The sequence below is a fragment of the Onychomys torridus genome, chromosome 16, assembly GCF_903995425.1.
Source record: "Onychomys torridus chromosome 16, mOncTor1.1, whole genome shotgun sequence".
Classification (NCBI taxonomy): Eukaryota; Metazoa; Chordata; class Mammalia; order Rodentia; family Cricetidae; genus Onychomys; species Onychomys torridus.
In genome coordinates, this window is record NC_050458.1 from 45,397,457 (window position 1) to 45,421,256 (window position 23,800).

The following is a 23,800-nucleotide window of genomic DNA, read 5'->3' on the forward strand; positions in this document are numbered from 1 at the left end:
AGCCTGGTCTATATGGTGAGTTCCAGGACTGCCAGGGCTCTGTAGAGAGACCCAGTCTCAAACAAACAAACAAACAAAACAAACAAACAAACTAAACAAAAGCAAAAAACAAAACAAAACAAGCAAAACAACAACAACAACAGCAACAAAACAACAAGGGATAGAGAGGGATGGCTTTTCCAGAGGACCCGATTTCAATACTCAGCAACTACATGTTGGCTCACAATCATTTATTACTCCTGTCCCGAGAATGTGACATGGTTAGATTCGGAAGGCACCAGGTATACAGTGGTGTGCAGACAAGCATTCAGGCAAATACCCATACACATAAAAAATAAAAAAGTAATTAACAACATCGAAGAACACCTCTCAAAGTAATGCTCCTCATGGTGTTGCCAGAATGCAGATATGGCTGAATGCTTGTCTTTAATCACCCTAGGCCATACCTTCTGGTAAAATTCCATTACAGGTGCTTTGCAGGAGGAGTTCTCAAAATAACCTTATATAGTAGGTATTCTCGTGATGTCATTGTTATCTCTGTTTTACAGCGAGGAAGGGGATACTCAGTGGGGTTATGTACTTTTTACTAAGTGCCATGGCAGTGGGATCTCACAGCCAGAACTCAGGCTCAGGCTAGTCTACTTCTTGAGCTCTGGTGAGCCATAAGCGGACCTTCCCCAGGAGGGGCTGTTGAGAGGTAGGCATCTGATCCTAGCTACCATGAAGTCCTTGGAAGTCTCCGTCATTAAGGTTCCCTGACCCGGTGTCTAAGACCCTGCCGTCATCAATTCTGATTCTGGGCTTCTGTGTCTTCTCTTTAGAGTGTATTGCTTGTCGTCCTCCATGGCCCCGTGGAGCCGAGAGGCGGTTCTGAGTCTATACCGGGCTCTGCTGCGCCAAGGCCGAGAGCTTCGCTACACTGATCGAGACTTCTACTTTGCTTCCATCCGCCGTGAATTCAGAAAAAATCAGAAGGTTGAGGATCTAGAGGCTCGGGAGAAGCAGCTGGAGAAGGGCCTGGTCTTCCTCCATAGCAAACTCGGAGGTCTTATTTAGGAGCCTCTCTTCTGTTCCTACCCTGATTCCAAGAAGAGGACAAAGGTGCCTTCAGTAGACACCCCTGGCTCCCTCCACCCCACCTCACAGATGCTTTAGGAAGCCTCAGGTAGGTAGACCCTTGATCCTGGAGGTTTCTTTTTTTTCTGATGCAAGAAGCTAGGAAAAGGATGACCTTTCCTTTATCATCAAAGTATGTCCTTCACTCTCCAAAACTCACTAGACATGTCAATAGAAGTGGGTCCTGTTACTGAGAATTATTTGGATTACAAGCCACACCAAAACAGAATTGGCATCGTTTCATTTCATATACTATTCTGTATATGAGAATATTAGAAAAGATAGTAGTTAAAATCATTAGAGTTCAGTTTCTAGCCAGCTGCTGCTCAGTGTATATTGTATTGCGCCATACTTCCTGAGGCAGGAAGTATCATTACTCCATAATTGGTATAGCAGTCATAATATTCAGTGCCTGCTTTCAAATACTGGCACTGCTAACTAGTAGCTAAGTCTCTAAACCTCCCCAGGCCTTCATGTCATCATCTGTAGTACTTAATCTCTTTGGGTTCTCTGAGACTTGACCTGGACAGTGTGCAGACAGCGCTGAAATAGGACTCGGCAGGTAGAGTGTTACCTTGTATTTTCTTAAATTGAAAGTTCCGTTTTTATCACGGGTGTGGGTACATGTGCCATAGCATGCATGTGGAGGTCATAAGACTTGTGGGGGTTGGTTCTCTCTATTTTGGGGGTCTTGGCGATTAAATTCTGGTCTTCAGGCCTGTTGGCAAGTATGTTTATCCACTGAGTGAGCCATCTCACTGGCCCTAGCTCTATTTACTCTTGGAGACATTGTCATCAGGAAGCTTTCAGAGGTCCTTTATATGCCTAGACTCTGGGGATGGAGAAGATGGGTCCATTAAACTTCAGACCAGGGCTGGAGACGTGATCCAGTGGTTATGAGTACTGGTTTTTGCAAAAGATCCAGGTTTGATTCCCAGCACCCGAAGATGGCTCATAACTGTCCATAACTTCAGTTCCAGGGGATCTGATGACCTCTTCTGACCTCCATGGGCACCAACCAAGCATGCACATGGGCCACAGACGTATTGCAAACAAAAATACATATTCATAAATAAATCTTTTTTTCAAAAAAGATTAATTAATTAATTAATTAATTATACAGAAGAGGGCCCAGATCTCATTACAGATGCTTGTGAGCCACCATGTGGTTGCTGGGAATTGAACTCAGGACCTCTGGAAGAGCAGTTAGTGCTCTTAACCTCTGAGCCATCTCTCCAGCCCACATAAATAAATCTTAAGAACAACAACAACCAACCTAAGAAGGAGTGAGTGGGAAGTAATTCTGGTATGAACAGGGCTATGTGGGCACTGTATAAAAAGCTATTGGGGCCGGGCGGTGGTGTCACGCCTTTAATCCCAGCACTCGGGAGGCAGAGCCAGGAGGATCTCTGTGAGTTCAAGGCCAGCCTGGTCTACAGAGTGAGATCCAGGAAAGGCGCAAAGCTACACAGAGAAACCTTGTCTTCCAAAAAAAAAACAAAAAACCCAAGGTGGGGGTTGGGGAGTTAGCTCAGTGGTAGAGTGCTTGCCTAGCAAGCACAAGGCCCTGGGTTCGATCCTCAGCTCAAAAAACCAAAAAGCTATGGAGACAGGAATGAAGATGGCTCACTCTTGGTTTGGGTGGTTACAGAGAAGAGTTGAGGTCTCCTCCCATGAGAAGCAGAAACGTGCTGCGGCGGGGAGAGAATAAATGGAAGTCTGGAGGTGGGCACTGCACTTGGTAGCTGGGAGTGGGTCTGCTGTGATTGGAAGGGTATAGGTGTGCCTGGAGTGGAAGTGGGCCAGGGGTGGAGGACGCTGGATTTCCTGGTAGCAGGCAGTAGCTGACTGGGGGCTGTGACAGCTCTCTAAGAAGGGAATGATGGGACATTTGTGTTTTGGAGTATGCCAGGGTAGTGTGGAGGGTAAATTGGTGAGAGACACTAGAGGTGGTGAATTTGGTCAGATGATGGAGGTACTGAGGCGCTCACGTGTGAATAACAGTGTGGACATCAGTAGGGCCTGATGGCCACCGAGAGAAGGGCAAAGGCTGAGACATAAAGCTTGACCATGGTTATACATTCTGGTAATCCCAGCACTCAGAAAACTGAGGTAGGAGTTGTTTAGTTTGAAGCTAGCCTGGGCAACATAGGTGTTTCAAAACAAGGAAGGGAAAGAAAATACATATATATAATAAAGTGTGACTGTGGTATAAGGCTTGCCAGTTGGGTAGAGGGGAATGCTTACTGAGACAGGAAACAGAAGCCTTAGGTAATGACTCTCAGTCACAGTCACACTTCCATTGGTCAGCAGACCCACTTTTTTTTTTTTTTTGAGCTGAGGATTGAACCCAGGGCCTTGCGCTTGCCTGGCAAGCGCTCTACCACTGAGCTAAATCCCCAACCCTAGACCCACCTTTTGCAGTACAGGACCAGAGTTGGGTGGTGTGCATGGAATCCTGCATGCTCAGGGAAGGGCAGTGGGTCTGAAGAAGTGGGGGGTTACTGAAATGCATTTTGATGTTTTGATTGTGAATTTTATTAAATTAAATCTTGCCATCAAGGGAAAATGAAAAGCTAGATATGATGGTATAAACCTGTAATCCTACTACTCAGGACCACAAAGGTAGCCCGGGACAGGCAGTCAACTTCCGGTCAACCTGGGATATACGACAGCTCATGTCTGGAAAGGCCTGGGATAGGCAGTAAGTTTTTTCAGGTTGGGCTAAAGAACTGCCTGTGTCTTAGGAAGAAATCAACGAAACAAAACCCCTCCAAAGCCATAGGGGTAGTTCATTCATTACAGTAGATACTTAACATGTCAAACATTCCGTGCCTGCAGTAGTGAATGTGCCAGATGCTCCCGTGAAGCTATCGTGGCTAGAGGTCTAGTGGTTAGCGACAAGCGGTGGGGTGGTGTTGCAGGCTGGTTGGGACTCATGGATTAGTTCTCCCAGCAGCATAAGCTCCAGATTCAAACCCTGGCTGCACACTTTTACTGATGTGTAAGTTACTCTAGGCTAGTGACAGAACATGTACTTCAGTTTCTTGTTTTTTTTTTTTTTTTTTTCTTTTGGTTTTTTGAGACAGAGTTATCTGTGTAGCTTTGCGCCTTTCCTGGAACTCGCTTTGTAGCTCAGGCTAGCCTTGAACTCACAGTGATCTATCTGGCTCTGCCTCCTGAGTACTGGGATTAAATGCATGTGCCACCACTGCCCGGCCAGTTTCTTCATCTTTAAATTGAAGATAAGAGCCAGATATGATCATTTGTGCCTATAATCACAGCACTTAGGAGAATTAGGAATTCGAGGCTACCTGGGGAGTTGGAGGCCAGCTTGGGTGACATGGTTCTAGGGAAGGACTCATGGTTGATCCCCTGTAAGAAATGACAAGTTACTACCTCTGTGGAGCACTTAGAATGAAGGCCCAAAGACTCTGGATGAGTTGCCCATTTTTATGTTAGGTTCAGTAATTGACAGCTGTGTAGATATAGGCCGGACATAGTGTATAATCTAATAACGATGGATCAAGAGGAAAGTCCAGCAAGGCCTGCCTTCCTGTGCGGGAATTTCTGGACCCTGAGTTGTCATTTCTTCCTGTCAGGTATGGGACATCTTCTCTGGAATAGGTTTTTTTGCTGTTGTTGTTGTTTTGTTTGTTTTTGTTTTTTGAGACAGGGTTTCTTTTCTTCTGTTTTTTTTTTTTTTTGAAGGCAAACAGCAGACTCATTTATTCAGTAACGCTCCTCCCAGCTCCTAAGCTGCGTCCCAAACGGTGGCATTTCATGGTCGTCCCTCATTGCCTGGGCACGATCAGAAACTCTGAGAGCGCCTGCTGCTAGGCCCTCAGGCAGACTCCAGGTTGGCTCATAAGGAAGTACATTATGTACATGCCTCAGCAACTGGTTTGGGCCAATTTCTTTGACCCTATGGGCCTGTCCTACTACAACAGTGTACTAATTATCCCACAACAGCACCATCTCGGAAGCGTGGAGCAGCAAGACTCCTCAGCTGATGCTGAATATATGGCTCTCCCTCGCTATTCAGAACCACCAAACAGACAAGTCCATAGGAGCTGAACAATTGAAGGCCATGCAAGACAGGGGTTCTCTTATTTATTTATTTGTTTGCTTATTTAAACAAACATTTATAATCATTATTTTATACAGATACAGATATGTAAATACAACATCGAGTTCAGTGGTCCTTCAGCACTTTCCAGTTAAATGTTTTTTTTTTTTTTTTTTTTTTTTAAACATAAAAACAAGTTATAATTCTAAAGTCCAGAGTTATTTGAAACTGGAAAATATTTTCTCTGTAGAGAGTAGTAAAAATGATAACATTTCCCAATAAGCCCTTTTAAGCCAAATAGCTGAATTATACATATAAATATTGATTAGATTCTGGGATACAGAAGAAACCTATCTTCATCTATTCAGAGAGCTATGTTTTACTTAAGTTGTATAAGTGAGATTGCTATTCATCTTCCCTTTCACTGTTTGATTTACAGCAGATGTTTTTCCATAGGCTAGTCCATAATCTAAAAAGATTTTAGCCTCCCCTCCTGAAAGTACAGCCAGCATATTCTTTTTAAAATTTTTTTTATTATTAATTAATTATTTTTTTTTTTATTATCAGCTTGATACAGTATAAATTCTTATCCTAATAATGAAATGTTTGATTGAGGCTTGCCCAGTGATTGAGTAAAACCAAAATTTATTATAACCCACAGTCATCCTAGGGTCCCCCCTGCTATATAGCCTCCCTGGTTCTGTGGGTTGCAGTCTGATTGTTCTTTGCTTTATATCTAGAATCCACTTATGAGTGAGTACATACCATGTTTGTCCTTCTGGGTTTGGGTTACCTCACTCAGGATGATATTTTCTAGTTCCATCTATTTGCCTGCAAATTTCATGCTGTCATTGTTTTTCTCTGCTGAGTAGTACTCCATTGTGTATATGTACCACATTTTCTTTTCTTTTTTTTTTTTTTCCGAGACAGGGTTTCTCTGTGTAGTTTTGGTGCCTGTCCTGAATCTCGCTTTGTAGACCAGGCTGGACTCGAACTCACAGAGATCCCCCTGCCTCTGCCTCCTGAGTGCTGGGATTACAGGTGTGCGACACCACCGCCCAGAGTGTACCACATTTTCTTAATCCATTCTTCAGTTGACAGGCATCTAGATTATTTCCAGGTTCTGGCTATTACAAATAGTGCTGCTATGAACATAGTTGAGCATGTATGTTTGTGGTATGATTGAGCCTTCCTTGGGTATATGCACAAGAGTGGTATGGCTGGGTCTTGAGGTAGATCAATTCCCAATTTTCTGAGAAACCACTATACTGATTTCCATAGTGGTAAGACAGGGTTTCTTATTTTTGTGTCTAGGGGTAATAGTTTAAATAAAATTTGCTTGAAGTGTTCACAGAGTGCAATTCTTTTCAGCCTTCTGCCAGCTCAGTGTTTTCTTTCTTTCTTTCCTTTTTTTTTTTTTTAAAAGATTTATTTATTTATTATGTATACAACATGTATGCCTTCATGCCAGAAGAGGGCACCAGATCTCATTACAGATGGTTGTGAGCCACCATGTGGATGCTGGGAATTGAACTCAGGACCTCTGGAAGAGCAGTCAATGCTCTTAATTCTTAACCTCTGTGCCATCTCTCCCCACTCTTTTTTTTTTTTTTTAAAGCCATCTTAGGGGCTGTTAAGAGCACTGGCTGCTCCTCCAAAGGACCTGGGTTCAATTCCCAGCACCCACATGGCAGTTCACAACTGTCTGTAACTCCCCTTCCAGGAGATCTGATACCTTCATAAAGACATACATGCAGGCACACCCCCAATGTACATTAAATTATTATTATTTTAATGTATTATTAAATAATTTATTAAATAAATAAATTTTAAAACAAAACAAAAAACCCCTAGCCATCTTAGGTGGTTTAAATGAACAGGTCAGTAGTATTATGCAACAGGTTTTCAGAACTTTCATCTGGCTAATCTGAAACTTTACCTGTTAAACACAGTGTTCCTCCTTGCTTGTCCTGAGGGCCCAAGCCTGACTCTCCTTGCCAGGGCAGCTCTTGTCTCCTGGAGGTTGAAGGCAGCAGAATCGGTAAATGCTGGAGGGAGAGTAACCGGATAGGGAAGGTTTAGAATCAGGACCTGTCTCTCCGTTGGAGCTTGTGGGTGCTCTCTTCCCGGTCATCAGGTGTATGATGCCACTGGGTCCTTGGGTTGGGATGAGAGTATTGACATAGATTATCAGGGAAGCCTTTAGCAAGCCTGCTCTGCTTATCAGTTTTGAGCTCAAGCACAGGAGGGTTTGAGTGTGTTTTTGAGGCTCTCTGAACTTCATCTCAAAACATGCAGAGTAACTGGACAGTCTGTTGTAGCCCTTCTCTCTGGTGGGTGGAAATCTTGATTAATGACAGCTTTCACTTGAAGGCCGGGCTTACAGCAGATGAAATACTTGGACTGGTGTTGCAGCCAGTGCTTTTCCTCACTACAGCCCTGTGGTTTGGGCCATGAAGCGATCATTATCCCCATCTCATAGCTGAGGGGCAAAGGGACTCATTTGGGTCACCTAACAAATTAGCTCAGGCCCAAGGCAAGTCTCAGGTCTCAGGATTCCTGACTCTAAAACCCATGTTGTACTGTTAGGCTGTACCTACCTTGATCTTTCAGTCAGCAGCAGGGCCAAGGCCTGACAGGCTCAGTGAGGCCTCTGCTTGCTTCGATGTAGAAGGAAGAGGTACCCTCTGGTCCTGCTGTTGCTTTAAAGGCTGGTTTACAGGGCTCTGCATCCAGTGCTTCTCCTTGTTAGAAATCAGTCTTTCTCTTTCTCTCTTTCTTTTTTGAAATTGGGTTTCTCTGTGTAGCCCTAGTAGTCCTGGAACTCGAACTTAGAGATGTGCCTGCCTCTTCCTCCCCAGTGCTGGGTTAAAGGTGTGTACCACCACCAGGCCTTGTAAATCTATTTGTAAAAGTTTTTCTTGCCTGGCAGTGGTGGAGCATGCCTGTAATCCCAGCACTCAGGAGGCAGAGGCAGGTGGATCTCTGTGAGTTCGAGGCCAGCCTGGTCTACAAAGCGAGATCCAGGACAGGCTCCAAAGCTACAGAGAAACCCTGTCTCGAAAAACAACAACAACAACAACAACAAACAAAAACAAACAAACAAAAAAAAAAGTTTTTCTTAAAATAGAAGTTTGGGGGCTGGAGAAACGGCTCAGTGGTTAAAGGCACTGACTGTTCTTTCAGAGGACCTGGGTTCAATTCCCAGCACCCACAGGGCAGCTGACAACTGTCTGTAACTCCAAGATCTGACAGCCTTACACAGACATGCATACAGGCAAAGCACTGATGTACATAGAATAAATAAATTATTAAAAAATAAAACGGGCTGGAGAGATGGCTCAGAGGAAGCACTGACTACTCTTCCAGAGGTCCTGAGTTCAATTCCAAGCAACCACATAGTGGCTCACAACCATCTGCAATGAGATCTGATGCCCCCTTCTGGCCTGCAGTCATACATGCTGTATACATAATAAATAAATCTTTAAAAAAACAAAACAAAACAAAAACCAGTAGCGCATACCTTTAATCCCAGCACTTGGGAGGCAGAGCCAGGCAGATCTCTGTGAGTTCAAAGCCAGCCTAGTTTACAGAGCAAGATCCAGCACAGGCACCAAAACTACACAGAGAAACCCTGTCTCGAAAAACCAAAAATAAATAAATAAATAACTAAATAAAACAAATGGAGGTCATTGCTAGTTGTGTGGCAGTGTGAGTGTCCTGCTTCTGCTGATGAGAATCCTCTACCTCTGCTGGGTTTCCTGTCTCATCTCTGTCACAGTGGTAGCTGGAAGGATGGTGAATTGCTCTCTATCTGACTCCACATGTACATACTGTGTTTAACACTTCTTTGCCTGATTCTCTGTGCATTTGAAGTAGGAATATATTTTAATTGAAAGTAAAAGGTAGAGAAAAGGGAAGTGCCGTAGTGTGAGTATAGTGAGGGAAAGAGTGTTTTTGGATTTGACAGTATGTATGTATGTATGTATTTATTTATTTATTTATCTTCCCCTTTTTGGTTTTTCGAGACAGGGTTTCTCCGTGTAGCTTTGGTCTGTCCTGGATCTCGCTCTGTAGACCAGGCTGTCTGTTTCTTAATCCTAACATTCCCAAAGCAATGGCTAAAGAAGGGAGACCTCGTCTTCCTAGCACCACCACATTGTAAAGGAGTAGGAGGCTTGTATTGTGGTGGGATACTTTCCTGCAGCACAGAAATAGGACTGATAATCAACTGAGCGTTTGCTTTAGTCTCAGATCTGTTGACAGGCTTTTCTGTGGTATATGTTAGCATTTCTTTTCCGTGTCCAGGTGAGTCATGGGACTGCCTCTCCTCTGGACCCCAGAGTTGCACGCAGTAACCTTGCTCGCGGGGCAGCGGGACAAAGCAGTGGTCCTTGTGGTCCCGATTGGTGATGGCTGTGTTGTCTTCATTCTCAGGTGAGCAATGGCAGGCGCTGGTGAGCGCAAAGGCAAGAAGGATGACAATGGCATCGGCACAGCCATTGATTTTGTGCTTTCTAATGCCCGGCTGGTGCTGGGTGTTGGTGGAGCAGCCATGTTGGGCATCGCCACCCTGGCAGTTAAGCGGGTAAGTGCTTGCGGCCTGGTCCCAGGATGGGAGGTGGTGAGTTGCCTCTACCTCTGACACTCGAATGCGAATATAATTTACTCCTCTGGCAGTCTGCTTCTAGGCTTCTGCCATAAAGAGATCACTGGAGATGGAAAGAAATGTATCCTAGCAAGTAAAACACAGCAACTAACCCAACTACCCTTCCTTCCCCGATGACCTGAATTAAAATACTAGCCACACATATACTTCTGTTTGCTTTTCTTACTCTTATTTTTAAAACATTTATCTCTGCCTGCATACTTTGTGTTGAACTTTACCCTCTGGGTAGACTGGACACACCTAGAAGCTCAGAACAGTGCTTAGCGTGTAGGATCTCTGAAATACTGACAGCCCTCTTAGTCTGTGAGTTCTGTACCACAGCTTCAGTTAACCAGACTGAAAATACTTTTTAAAAAATTGTATTTGCATGGCTGAGTGTGATGGCTCACACCTTTAATTCTGGCACTTGGGAGGCAGAGTCAGGCTGGTTTATGAGTTCGAGGCCAGCCTGGTCTAAGAGTGAGTTCCAGGACAGCCAGGGCTACACAGAGAAACCCTGACTTGAAAAACAAACAAAAAAATTATATTTACACTGAATAGGTACAGATTTTTTTGGGTCATTCCTTAAGCAATCAGGATAATTATTTACATAGCATTTACATTGTGTTAGATAATATAAAACTTAAAACACATATAAAGCTGTGCACAGGTTATATACAAGTACAATGACTTTTTTAAAAAAGTATTTTAGGCCAGGTGGTGGTGGCGGAGCATGCCTGTAATCCCAGCACTCGGGTGGCAGAGGCAGGTGGATCTCTGTGAGTTCGAGGCCAGCCTGGTCTACAAAGTGAGTTCCAGGACAGCCTCCAAAGCTACAGAGAAACCCTGTCTCAAAAAACCAAAAAAAAAAAAAAAAAAAAAAAAAAAAAAAAAAAGTATTTTATTGGTGTGTAATACTTGTGTGCAGGTGTACAGTGGAGATCAGAGGACAACCTTGTGGAGTGGGTCTTCACCTTCTTCCTTTATATGGGTTTTGGGGATTGGACTCAGACTTGCATTAGCGGGGAGCAAGAGTCTTCTCACTGCCCCTGTTTGTTTTGAGATAAGGTCTTACTCTGTAGCCTGCCTAGCTGGGAACTCACTATGTAGCCTTGAACTTCAAAGCTTCCTGCCTTTGCCTCCTGACTGAGACTTTAGGCATGGATCATTATACTCAGTTACAGTGCCATTTCCTGTAGGGACCTGAGACATCTAAGGATTGTGATATGCTTGGAGTGTCCTGGGACTAACCCTTTGGTGATACTGAGGAACAGTTGGTAACTACTTGTGGAATAAATAAATCAATGTTCACTGTGGAGTGTTAGGTAAGCACTCTGCTATTGAACAACATCCTGAGCCCTTTCAACAGGGAATATTCTGAGTTTCAAGAGGTCCCATTTATTAATTGTTATTCTCAGTGTCTGTGCTGCTGGTGTTATATTTAGGAAGTGATCTCCTTTGCCAATGCGTTCAAGAGTACTTCCTATTTTCTCTTTTATCAAGTTCACTGTAACTGGATTTATGTTGAGGTCTTTGATCCACTTGGATTTGAGTTTTGTGCATGGTGACAGATATGGATCTGTTTGTAAACTTTGACATATTGACATCTAGTTATGCCAGTACCATTTGTTGAAGATACTTTCTTTTTTCCATTGGCTTCTTTGTCAAAAATCAGGTGTTCATATGTGTGTGGATTAATGTCAGGGTCTTCAATTCAATTCTTTTTTTTTTTTTTTTTTTAATAAATTAAGGTTTATTTATTTATTATGTATACCGACGAGGGCACCAGATCTCATTCCAGATGGTTGTGCACTACCACGTGGTTGCTGGGAATTGAACTCAGGACCTCTGGAAGAGTAGTCAGTGCTCTTAACCTCTGAGCCATCTCTCCAGCCCCCTAACCCTGTTTTTATGACTATAGCTCTATAGTAGAGCTTGAGGTCAGGGATGGTGATGCCTCCAAAGTCTGTTTTATTATACAGGATTCTTTTAGCTATCTTGGGTCTTTTGTTTTTCCATATGAAGTTAGGCTGGCCCCAACTCACAAAGATCCGCCTGGCTCTGCCTCCCAAGTGCTGGGATTAAAGGCGTGTGCCACCATCGCCTGGTACAACAAAAGGAATAAGGTTGTATAGTGAGAAAATATTGAAGCATCTTAGTGATTGGAAGAAATGACCAAAAAGGGAAAATGTGATTTCAGAAGTCTAGGTAAAGGTGCTTGCTCCAAGCCAGACACCCAGAGTTTGATCCCAGGAACCCACATGGTAGAAGACAGAAGTGACTCCCCAATGTCGTCCATTCACACACGTCAGAGTCTGTGCACATGCACACATATATACCCATGTACAAATAAAAAATATCTGATCTAGAAAAAAATGTCTGATCTAGATGGCATAAATATCTCCAGAAAGAAATACAACACATATTAACTGTTTCCTGTAGCATTTAATATTTCCTGAGCTTTTCTGCATGGAGCAATATACTCTACAGTCTAGACTAAAACAAAATTATTTTAAGAAAAATTGGCTGAGGAGAGAGTGGGATGTCTGTCCTTGGATCCTACCATTTGTGGTGTTGACCAGCCAGGATTGAATTTAAAATGGGTGATTCTTTTTTGTTTGTTTGTTTATTTGTTGTGTTTTGCTTTTGAGACAGTTTTTCTGTGTAGCACTGGCTATCCTGGAACTCAACTCTGTAGACCAGACTGGCCTCGAACTCACAGAGATCTGCCTGCATCTGCCTCCCCAGTTCCGGGATTAAAATTGTGTACCACCACACTGCCCAGCAAAAATGGGTGCTGTATCAAAAGGCAAGAAGAGTTTTCTTTAGAAGTGTGCCCAGTGCCATGCTGTGGAAAAGGGAGACAAGCATAAGAATGGACCAAATCTTCATGGTCTGCTTGGGCGGAAGACAGGTCAGCCATGGGCCACTCTGACACAGATGCCAGCAAGAGCAAAGGCATCAGTTGGGGAGAGGACACCATGAGGGAGTATTTGGATAATCCTCAAAGGTACATCCCTGAAACAAAAGTGATCTTTGCTGGAATTAAGAAGAAGGGAGAAAGGGCAGACTAATAGTTTAATCTTAAAAAGGTGATTAATGGGGGCTGGAGAGATGGCTCAGAGGTTAACAGCACTGACTACTCTTCCAGAGGTCCTGAGTTCAATTCCCAGCAACCACATAGTAGCTCACAACCATCTGTAATGAGATCTGGCGCCCACTTCTGGCCTGCAGTCATACATGCTGTATACATAATAAACAAATAAATCTTTAAAAAAAAAAAAGGTGATTAATGGGTTGGGGATTTAGCTCAGTGGTAAAGCGCTTGCTAGGCCCTGGGTTTGGTCCTCAGCTCTGAAAAAAAAAAAGGTGATTAATGAATAACACTACTGCCTTATTGATTATAATAAAACACATCTCTGGTGTTTTTTTTTTTTTTTTAATGTATACCATAATTTTATTTATTTATTTATTTTGGTAGACTGGGCTGGCCTTAAACTCACAGAGATCTGCTTGCCTCTGCCTCTCAAGTGCTGGAATTAAAGGCATGCACCACTACCACCTGACATGTATACCATAATTTAATTCATATACCAGAATTCAGATCATGAATGGCTGTGATTTTGTTGGACAATCCTGATTTAAGTAAAATTGACTTGTAATAAAGTGGACAAAATAATTGTCTGGGGATGTAATTCAGTGGTAGACTGTTTACCCAGCAAACACAAGGACTTGGGTTCCATGCCCAGTACCACTATCAACAAAAACAACAGAGAACTTGTAGAACTTAGTAGGGCAGAGTGGGGGGAGGACTGTTGGGAAGGAGGCAGGAGGAGGAGGGCTGGTGCATGTCCTGGGTCCTCTCTGGTGTTACAGATGTATGATCGGGCAATCAGTGCCCCTACCAGCCCCACCCGCCTGAGCCATTCAGGGAAGAGGAGCTGGGAAGAGCCAAACTGGATGGGCTCCCCTCGACTACTGAACAAGGACATGAAGACAGGCCTGAGCCGGTCTCTGCAGACTCTTCCCACAGACTCCGCTGCCTTTGACACAGGTGAGAAACTCCTTCAACTTTCCGGGCCTGCTTTGGACTTAGACTTGGGGAGACATTTCTCAGCATGGAATGTCAGGCAACTTGCCCTTTGTGCCAAGTCCTTTTCCTTCCTGGGACTAGGACTTCTGTGGACTAAGCAAGCTTGGGCAGAGCTCACATGCCTCTCTCTCTTGCCTTGGCAGATACATTCTGCCCACCCCGGCCCAAACCGTTGGCCAGGAGGGGCCAGGTAGACTTGAAGAAGTCACGACTCCGCATGTCCCTGCAGGAGAAACTTCTTTCTTACTACCGGAACCGGGCAGCCATCCCTGCTGGAGAGCAGGCTCGGGCCAAGCAAGCTGCGGTGGACATATGTGCTGAGCTCCGGAGCTTCCTGCGGGCCAAGCTGCCTGATATGCCACTTCGGGACATGTACTTGAGTGGCAGTCTTTATGATGATCTGCAGGTAACAGAGTTCTTATTAAGGGTGGGACTGGGCACAGACAGATACTTCTCAGTATTGTGGTTGCTCAAGAAAGTCATTGTGTCTGGGCCTCAGTGGGAAAGCCTCTTGCTTGTAAATCCTGCCCAGCCCACAGCAGTGTTTTTTCTCTGCTCCATCCTTTCTCTTTTCAAGTCATACTTACACTTTTTAAGAAGCTATAGGGGCTGAGGATGTGGCTCAGTTGGTATAGCTAAGTTGTATTAGGCCCTGGGTTCAATCCCCAGCATTGCATAAAATAGGCATAGTGACATAGGCCTGTCATCTCAGCACTCAGGAGGCAGAGGGATCAGAAGATTAGGGTCATCCTTAGCCATGTAGTTTGAGACCAGCTTGGGTTATATGACCTCCTACCTCAAAAATAAACAAAAAAACCCCAAACCCCGAACCTGGGTAGCTGTACACAACCTGTCCTTTATTGTCTTCTTGTCCTGTGTCCTGTGTGCTAATTGAATCAGTGGTTTCCATTACTGTCGGCAAGTGCAGGGTGTTAAGATCTATGCTGTGTCTTATGAATAGCAAACCTTTTTTAATTCTGGGGCTAGTGAGATGACTCAGCAAGTAAAGATGCTTGCCACCAAATCTGATGACCTGAGTTCAGTCCCTGAGTCCCACATGGTGGAAGGAGAGAACTGACTTCTAAGTTACCTCTGGCCTCCACATGCCATGCCATGTTACATGTGTGCACATGCACACACTCAAGTGTAATAAAAAATTAAAAACAAAACCAACCCTTTTTAATTTGCCCTGGCAGGTGGTGACAGCTGATCACATCCAACTTATTGTCCCCCTGGTGCTGGAGCAGAACCTGTGGTCATGCATACCTGGCGAGGACACCATCATGAACATACCTGGATTCTTCCTGGTCCGCCGTGAGAACCCAGAGTACTTTCCTCGTGGTAGCAGTTATTGGGACCGCTGTGTTGTAGGTGGCTACCTCTCCCCAAAGACAGTGGCAGACACATTCGAGAAGGTAGTGGCAGGCTCTATCAACTGGCCAGCCATAGGGTCCCTCTTGGACTACGTGATCCGACCAGCACCACCCCCAGAAGCCCTGACACTAGAAGTGCAGTATGAGAAGGACAAACACCTTGTCATTGACTTCCTGCCATCAGTGACCCTTGGTGACACTGTCTTGGTGGCCAGGCCACACCGGTTAGCTCAGTATGACAACCTGTGGCGGCTGAGCTTGCGTCCTGCTGAGACGGCACGCTTACGGGCCTTGGACCAGGCTGACTCAGGCTGTCGATCTCTGTGCCTCAAGATCCTCAAGGCCATATGCAAGTCCACTCCAGCTCTGGGCCACCTCACTGCCAGCCAGCTAACCAATGTCATCCTCCACTTGGCCCAGGAGGAGGCTGATTGGTCTCCAGACATGCTGGCCGACCGTTTTCTGCAGGCTCTGAGGGGACTCATCAGCTACTTGGAGGCTGGCGTCTTGCCCAGTGCCCTGAACCCCAAGGTGAACCTATTTGCAGAGCTCACCCCTCAAGAAATAGACGAATTGGGGTACACTCTGTACTGCTCGTTGTCTGAGCCGGAAGTGCTGCTGCAGACGTAGGGCAGGTGAAGGCCGGAGTGGGCATCGGGTGATCAGACCCAGAGTCTCCGTTAGAAACACTTGGCCACATGGTTGGTGCCTCACAGGGTCCCTAGGTGCCTCCTGTTTTGCTGGTCATTGTCCTGGTCACTTCATGCGGATTAGAATGACATCCCTTTGGTTTCCCCACCTTCCCTATTTTTGTTACCAAACACTGTGCTCCCTACTGCCGCCTTGCTCTAGGCTGGTCTTTCTGGAACGAACAGAGAAGGTGGAGTGCTGGCCTCAGCTGTTGGGTGTTTCGTTTTTTGCCCCAATTTCTTGCTTTTCTGTCTTCTCGGCACTGTTCTGCCCTTTGGCCTCTTATTTGTTCTTCTGTCTTTCCCTTTCTTGGTCACACCTCTTTGCTCTGCTCCTGGAGCATGTCTGCCTAATGAAGATGTCGCCTGTGGTCTGTACACAAGAGCTGACTGCATGTTTTCAAGCTGAGCTCTGCAGAATAATGAGACAGTATTTAGATTTCTGGTCGGAGGCTGGCAGAGTCTTTGCCCTGGCAAATCAGCCTTTGACTCTACTTCCTGGAAAGCAAGCTCTTCCCTTTCCCCTCCCCTCTCCCAAGCAACTCCTGTTTATTTGTGCTGAGAGTTTTTCCCCTGGGGATGGTGCACTGACACACACAGGAGGAGCCGGATGTAGTTGTTTTACTGGAGATGGTGCTGTTTTATGGCTATCCGTGGGAGCATGGGGAGGGGCTCTGTATTCCCACTGTCTTGTGTCTGTCTGTGGTCACTAAAGTCACAGACGGGGAAGGCTGGGAGGCTTCACAGGCAGTATCTCCAAGGATGCTGGTTTCTTTTATTGCCAACAGAAGAAGGCCTTGCTTTAGCAGTAGAGGCCAAGGGAAGGCAATTGGAAGCTGAGTGTCAGCTGAAACCCAGTGGCCATGTTTTCTTCTTGACAGGCTCTTCCTTTCTTAAATGTTGCCTTAGAGCAAGAACACACCCAGAGCCAATGCCTCTCACCTGACCCCTGTCCTCAGCGATCTGAGAGTGTTTGCTGAGCACTGTAGGTACCTCCACAGGCCAGAGGGCACCTGGACTTGCCAGCCCTCGTCCCTCGCCTGTCTCCTGGGGAGACTGGTGCTACCTAGGAGGACAGTACATAGATAAGACATACAGGAAAGAGTTGGGGCTTCCCACATTGCTGCTAAGATCCATATTTATGGCCATGTAATCGTATCCTACGGGTTGGGGGAAGGGAGGTGTTTAATATATCATGTCAGCATGTCTTTTGCTTCCGTTCCTGACAAGAGGCTTGACAGTATCTGGTTCTATCGCCCGTCTAGCATTTGTTCTCCATCAAGTCTATTTTACCTGTTACTACCTCTCCAGCAGTGTGATTCTGCAGTGTGTTGGCCCTTCCTAATGAGGGGGGAATGAGTGACTATAAATAGCACTGACCCTGTGGCAACCCACTTGAAATTAGGGTAGAGATAGGTACCTGCCCCCTTCCCCCCTCACCCATAGGTTAGGAGGTTGAGCCAGGCTCTGTTTAGCTCTCTGCCTCTTCTCCCATATATATGTAAAGACTCCTTCAGGAGTTTCTCTTTGATTTGTATAAGATAGAATGAGAACCTTGAAAAAGAGAAAGCCAAGAACCTTAAATGAAATATGCCCCTGGCTGTTCATAATAATGAAATGGGAGTTGAAGACATGTGTTGCCTAGGTTGGACTGAGTAGGTATAGAAGGGCTAACATTGAGGGGTCAAGGTTCTAGCTGGTGCCTGTTGGTGTGGGGGGGTGTTGATAGACTGCTGCAAAATCAGATTTTGTTTAGATAGAGTTGGATTTCCTATTGTAAGTATTATAAGACTTCCCCAAGCTGTCATCTCTGAACCGATTCCACTTAAGATACCGGAAAGAGTGCAACAAAACCCAAAAATTGGAAGATGCTTGAGATTTTAAATATCCCAATAATCACAGCCATATGTCATTGTGAATTTAGGCAAACAGTGACTTTGTCTCCTGTCTTTAGGAGCAACTTTGACTTGGCCATCTTATAAGCAAGAGCCTCTTAGAAGTCCTCAGGACAAGGAGAGTAGAAGAGCTCTGCCCTGTGCGTTTGTCCTTAGCTGGCGGGCCTTCTTCTGTGCTGTCACTTTCTCTGTCATATGTGTGGGAGGCAGCAGATGCTCTGGGGTGCTTGGGTGGAGAAGAAAATCTGCCCCTTCTTCCCTCACACTGTCGGAAGACCCAGTGGCTGTGCCTCCACCCTGCCTTTCTCTCCAGTACCTCCCAGACTCCATCCTTGATGCCTGAAGCTGTACTCAGTACCTTAGTAACCAAGCAAATCCCAAGTTTCTTTTGGGTCTTCCCTGTTGCCCTTTCTCTCAAACACGGAATTCAGGGTAGCAGTATTTTTCTTCATATTAACAGTTGAGACTTTTTAAAAAATAAAATGGAAAAACTGTTGGAGACTCCTCATCTCCTTGGGAAAGGCCCTGGCTGATTTTACTCTACCATAACCTTCCCTTCAGAGAGCTCAGATGGTTAAGGTGAATCAGCTTCAGGAACAAGGCCCTGAGGGACCCTGAGAGCAGGGGTGCTCCATGTGTTCAGAGCCTTCCCCAAGGTACACTTCCTTGGTGTTACGGCTTGGTAAGACTGAGAGCATCTGCTACAACTCTAGCTTTTATTTTATTTTTATTTTTTTGCTTAAAAGCTCAAGGCTAAGGTAAATGAAGAGGCACTTGGGACTAGAGTTTACCCATGTACTAGGCTGGGAGATTGTAAGCCTCTTAGACTTATAAATGGCCAAAATACCAGGATGTAGGTTCAGTATTTAACTGCAGACTGGGGGTGAGGTGGGTGTTAACTTTTATTTCGATCACCTTCTAGTCTTTAAACTTTTGGTGTGAGGCCAGGTCCACACCTTGCCTTTGCCTGCCCTGCCAAGGTTTCAGTGTGGTAAGCTGGTAGAGTGGGATCAGGCACCAACTGTGTCCTATCTGGGCTGGGTCCATATAGGAGCAGCTTAGCTTTGAGGCCCAGAGAACCTTTACTCCTTTTTCTCCGTGAAGGAGGACATTCAACTGGGGAAACAGCATCTTATGCAGCATGGGAAGAAGAAAATAAAAATCTCCTTTCCAACAGCTCTGATATGTGTATGTGGTATGAAGTATTTCCTTACATGGGTGCTAGGCTAGCTCTGTTTTCAGCTTAAAAGCATTTGACTTGGATCTCTGTAGTAGGATGGGGAGAAAGAAGCTATCAGACATTCTCCTGTGACCTCTATAGTGTCCTATCAGGGGCAGTGTTTCTTTCTTTCTTTTTTTCGTTCAGAGCTGAGGACTGAACCCAGGGCCTTGTGCTTGCTACTGAGCTAAACACCTGGGGCAGTGTTTCTTAACCTTCTGCATGGCCTAATGTCAGGAGCCTTCCAAGAGCAAAGGGTAGACAGTTAAGCTTTTGGTGCCTTTGCATGAAGGGACTAAACTTCTGTATGTCTGCACATGCACTCGAGATTTCTTTGGGGATAAGAAACACCCCATTGGCCGGGCAGTGGTGGCTCACGCCTGTAATCCCAGGACTGTGAGTTCGAGGCCAGCCTGGTCTACAAAGCGAGTTCCAGGACAGGCTCCAAAGCTACAGGAAACCCTGTCTCAAAAAACAAAAACAAAAACAAAAACAAAAAGAAACACCCCATTATGCAGGCCTTGTGCATTCTGGTTGTTGTATTTTTTTGTTTTTTTTTTGTTTATTGAGGCAGGGTTTTATTTTGTAGCTCTGGCTGTCTTGAAACTCACTCTGTAGAACAGGCTGGCCTCGAACTCACAGAGATCTGCCTGCCTCTGCCTCCTGAGTTCTAGGATTAGAGACGGGCACTACCACTGCCTGGCTTTTTAATGGTTTTTTTAAATTTTTTTCTAAATTTTTAAAAAAGATTTATTCTATGTCTATGAGTGCCTTGCCTGCATGTATGCATGTGTACCACATGTGCGTGCCTGGTGCCCACAGAGGTCAAAAAAGGGCATCAGATACCCTGAAACTGGAATTATGGATGGTTGTTGAGTCACCCAGAGCCATCAAGTGATGCTGGGTCTGGACCTGGGTCCTCTGGAAGAGCAGCAAGTGCTCTTAGCCCCTGAGCCATCTCTCCAGCTCCAAATTCTGGTTGTTTATACTTGGCTTAGTCTCAGTCAATAAAAGTAAAACATAAAACATCCTTGGAGAAAGCAGGATGAATCATGGAGATAGGGACTTGGAAATTAGGTCAGGGTCAGAAGTTCTGAGTTTCAATAACAATAGCAGTCATTACTGTGTTTTTGTTTTTTTTTCTTCTTTCCCCCAGTCTCAAGTAGCTCAGGTTAACCTCAACCATGTAGTCAAGGATGACCTTGAACTGTGGTGCTCTTGAGGCCTGAGTGCCAGGATTTTGTGTGCTAGAGTACATGGCTTGCAAGTAATTAATGAGCAGTTAAGTGGCAGGCATTGAGCCAGTTTTACATAACTCTTAGGACAAAGAGAAACAGCTTCCTTTTGCAGATAAGGAAACAGGCTCAGAGTGGATGTCACTTAGCCAAATGTCCCAGCCAATAAACGAGTGAGCCAGGCAGTGGTATTTGTGAAACTCAAGGTTTCTGCCTTTAAGGGGCTGGAGTGTAGAAGTGGGACTCTCAAGCACTCCAAAAACAGCGCCTTTATGGAGGGTTGGCTCTGATCAGGACTTGGGGCTACATCACTTACCGCGTATCAAGCGACTGCTCGCACATCTGGACGACTTCTTGGGAAGCTATGCTTGAAGTTAGATTTAGGAGTTAATCAAAACAACCCTGGGGCTTGAGAGCCAGTTGAATAAAACATGATTTTAAGGCTACTGACCCTATGTCAGCAAGCAGTCCTATGATTTAGGCCTGAGGTTAGGCATATATCCCCAGTACAGATTTCAGAGGAGAGATGCGAGCTACAGGAACCAGAATATCTCCCAGTGAGGCCTCAACATGAGCGCTCTGCTCTGTCCCTCCCTCAAAGGGCAGTCCTTGGACAGATCAGGAGTCTGAAAGCTCGGACCAGGTAACTTCTGAGGGCCTCTACAGGCGGCCGAAAACCTGCCCATTCGGTCCTGGGAACACCAAATATGGGGAAGGAGGACTTCTAGCGCAAGGGTCACGCTTGGAGAATTTTTTGCTGCGTGCTAGACCAAAGCTGCCCAGGAACGATGCATGAGAGAGCCACTGGAGCAGGGTCACCCTTAACAAGAGCCGGAAGGTATGACAGTTCGGCGGCGGGAATCTCTGGTGGCTCCGCCCTTCCCGCACAGACCTAATGCACGTACAGCGGCATGTTCGCAGCCAATAGGCACTTGAGGTTTACATGACTCGCCACGCTTGGGCCAATCAGCTCGACGCGCGCTCGATCGGCGTCTCGCGTGATAACCAGGCCGTCTCGGCTTTGACCGTAATAGCTTTGGCTAAGTACTTCTCCCCGCCTGGTGAGCTAACACCGGAAGTTCTGTATCGAGAGATCCCTCCGCGGCAACACGTGACTTCGGCTAGCTGTAAACCTGAAAAGTAGTGTACTTTTCTCTTTTCATGGGGCCTTCAGGATAGTCTGTTAACTCCACAGCTACTCCCCGAGCACAGTGGAGGAGGGTTGGGGAGGGCCAAGACGTCAATGGGACGCAGTTGGGTGGGTCTGCGGCCGGGTCATGTGATCGGCGGGAGGATGCGCGGTGTGCTGCGTCCCGTGCAGTATATAAGAGGGTGTGCAGGGCGTGTCGCGGCCATTTCTCCTTTCTCTGCGACACATGAAGATCTGTACGCTGTCGCGCCTTTCCTCTTCCCCTCCCGCAGGGATTGCGGCCACCATGGCGTATTAGAGGCAGCAGTGCCTGCGGCAGCGTTGGCCTTTGCAGCGGCGGCAGCAGCACCAGGCTCTGCAGCGGCAGCCCCCACCGGCTTAAGACATGGCGTGAGTACTGGGCCGGCTTTGCAGGGCGTGTGCTTTGCTGGGGCTGGGCGCGGCCTGTGGCCGGGGCGCGTTGACCACCGTACGCGGCTTTACGAGCGACTGGACGCGTCGGTCTTGTTTGCGTGGCCCCGAGACGCCGGCGCTCGCTGGCGGCGGGGGTGGGGATGGGACGGCATGGGGTGGGGTGGGGTGGGGAAGCGCTGCTTTTTTCAACGCTACAGCTTCCAACGCTGCTGCTTCCCATTCGTCGTCTGGTAGCTCAACGACCCCGAGGTCGCCGGGGTCCCAGCGACATCCTGCGAACGTGGCGCGGCCAAGATGGCGGCGGGGCAGGGGTGTGAGTCACAGGGGCGGGGCGCGGCGTCGATGGCCGTATTAGGAGGCGAGGACAACTGCTTCCTCTGGGTGGCCGGTGCAGCAAGGCTGAGCCTCCATCTTGTGCAACCTGAGCCGGCGTCTGGGGGAGCTTACACAATGGCCTTGGGCCCACGTGCTCCCCATTCAGAGGCTTCTGGGATTTGGCCATTCTGCATTTTAGATAGAAAGATGATGGGACTTGCTTTTGGATTCTTATGCAGGCTCTTCACGAAATCCAGCAGCAGCGTTGCTGTAACGGACAAAGACACCTTCGACTTACGCACATTCCTCGATTCCAGCAAAGCCCTACAATATGACCGAGATGAGCTTCCTGAACAGCGAAGTGTTGGCGGGGGACTTGATGTCCCCCTTCGACCAGTCGGGTTTGGGGGCTGAAGAAAGCCTAGGTCTCTTAGATGACTACCTGGAGGTGGCCAAGCACTTCAAACCTCATGGGTTCTCCAGCGACAAGGCTAAGGCGGGCTCCTCCGAATGGCTGGCTGTGGATGGGTTGGTCAGTGCCTCAGACACCGGCAAGGGTGAGTGTGGCACCTGCTCCAGAGTGCTCTTTTTATTGGGTCTGGTGTTCTGATGGTTTTTTTTTCTGCCTTAATTATGTGGCCTGAGCCATTCACTTTTTTTTTTTTTTTTCCCAGAGGATGCTTTCTCCGGGACAGATTGGATGTTGGAGAAAATGGATCTTAAAGAGTTTGACTTTGATGCTCTGTTTCGTATGGATGACTTGGAAACCATGCCAGATGAGCTTTTGGCCACGTTGGATGACACATGTGATCTTTTTGCCCCTCTAGTCCAAGAGACTAATAAGGAGCCCATGACAGTGAACCCAATTGGCCATCTCCCAGAAAGTGCAACAAAAACCGACCAGGTTGCCCCCTTTGCATTCTTGCAGCCTTTCCCCTGTTCCCCAGGGGTCCTGTCTTCCACTCCAGATCATTCCTTCAGTTTAGAGCTAGGCAGTGAAGTTGATATCTCTGAAGGAGATAGGAAGCCTGACTCAGCTTCTTACATTACTCTAATCCCTCAGTGTGTAAAGGATGAAGACACCCCTTCAGATAATGACAGTGGCATCTGTATGAGCCCTGAGTCCTATGTGGGTTCTCCCCAGCATAGCCCCTCCATCTCCAGGGCATCACCAAGCAGTCTGCCTTCTCCGGGTGTTGCCCGTGGGTCTCCTCGACCCAAACCTTACGACCCCCCTGGAGTTACTTTGACAGCCAAGGTAAAAATTGAAAAGTTGGACAAGAAGCTGAAAAAAATGGAGCAAAACAAGACAGCAGCCACTAGATACCGCCAGAAGAAGCGTGCTGAGCAGGAAGCCCTCACTGGCGAGTGCCAGGAGCTAGAAAGGAAGAATGAAGCCCTGAAGGAGAAGGCAGATTCTCTTGCCAAGGAGATTCAGTATCTAAAAGATTTGATAGAAGAGGTCCGTAAGGCAAGGGGGAAGAAGAGAGTTCCCTAGTAGGGTAGTTGGGTGCTTTGTGCTTGTACATAGTCTTGTGATGAAGCTGTGTTTGCTGTAATAAATTATTTTGTAGTAGAGTATCA

The 23,800-nt window shown here is 46.3% G+C and overlaps 2 protein-coding genes across 2 annotated transcripts; both read left to right on the top strand.

Moving 5' to 3' along the window:
- Positions 1-1,063: 1,063 nt before the first annotated feature.
- On the top strand, positions 1,064-19,466 carry Mief1 (mitochondrial elongation factor 1). Its single transcript, XM_036207910.1, has 5 exons — positions 1,064-1,165; positions 9,623-9,773; positions 13,710-13,887; positions 14,070-14,332; positions 15,123-19,466. The coding sequence occupies exons 2-5, from the start codon at positions 9,630-9,632 to the stop codon at positions 15,927-15,929; spliced, it is 1,392 nt and encodes a 463-aa protein (XP_036063803.1). The 5' UTR covers positions 1,064-1,165; positions 9,623-9,629; the 3' UTR covers positions 15,930-19,466.
- A 1,896-nt stretch (positions 19,467-21,362) lies between these two features.
- Atf4 (activating transcription factor 4) lies at positions 21,363-23,800 on the top strand. The gene is made up of 3 exons (XM_036207911.1): positions 21,363-21,877; positions 22,456-22,773; positions 22,891-23,800. The coding sequence occupies exons 2-3, from the start codon at positions 22,548-22,550 to the stop codon at positions 23,712-23,714; spliced, it is 1,050 nt and encodes a 349-aa protein (XP_036063804.1). The 5' UTR covers positions 21,363-21,877; positions 22,456-22,547; the 3' UTR covers positions 23,715-23,800.

Coding starts and splice junctions, on each gene's coding strand:
- Atf4 (XM_036207911.1), top strand. CDS start 22,548: ATGACCGAGATGAGCTTCCTGAACAGCGAAGTGTTGGCGGGGGACTTG. Junction 22,774..22,890: donor TGCCTCAGACACCGGCAAGG/GTGAGTGTGGCA, acceptor TTTTTTTCCCAG/AGGATGCTTTCTCCGGGACA.
- Mief1 (XM_036207910.1), top strand. CDS start 9,630: ATGGCAGGCGCTGGTGAGCGCAAAGGCAAGAAGGATGACAATGGCATC. Junction 9,774..13,709: donor CCACCCTGGCAGTTAAGCGG/GTAAGTGCTTGC, acceptor CTGGTGTTACAG/ATGTATGATCGGGCAATCAG. Junction 14,333..15,122: donor GTCTTTATGATGATCTGCAG/GTAACAGAGTTC, acceptor TTGCCCTGGCAG/GTGGTGACAGCTGATCACAT.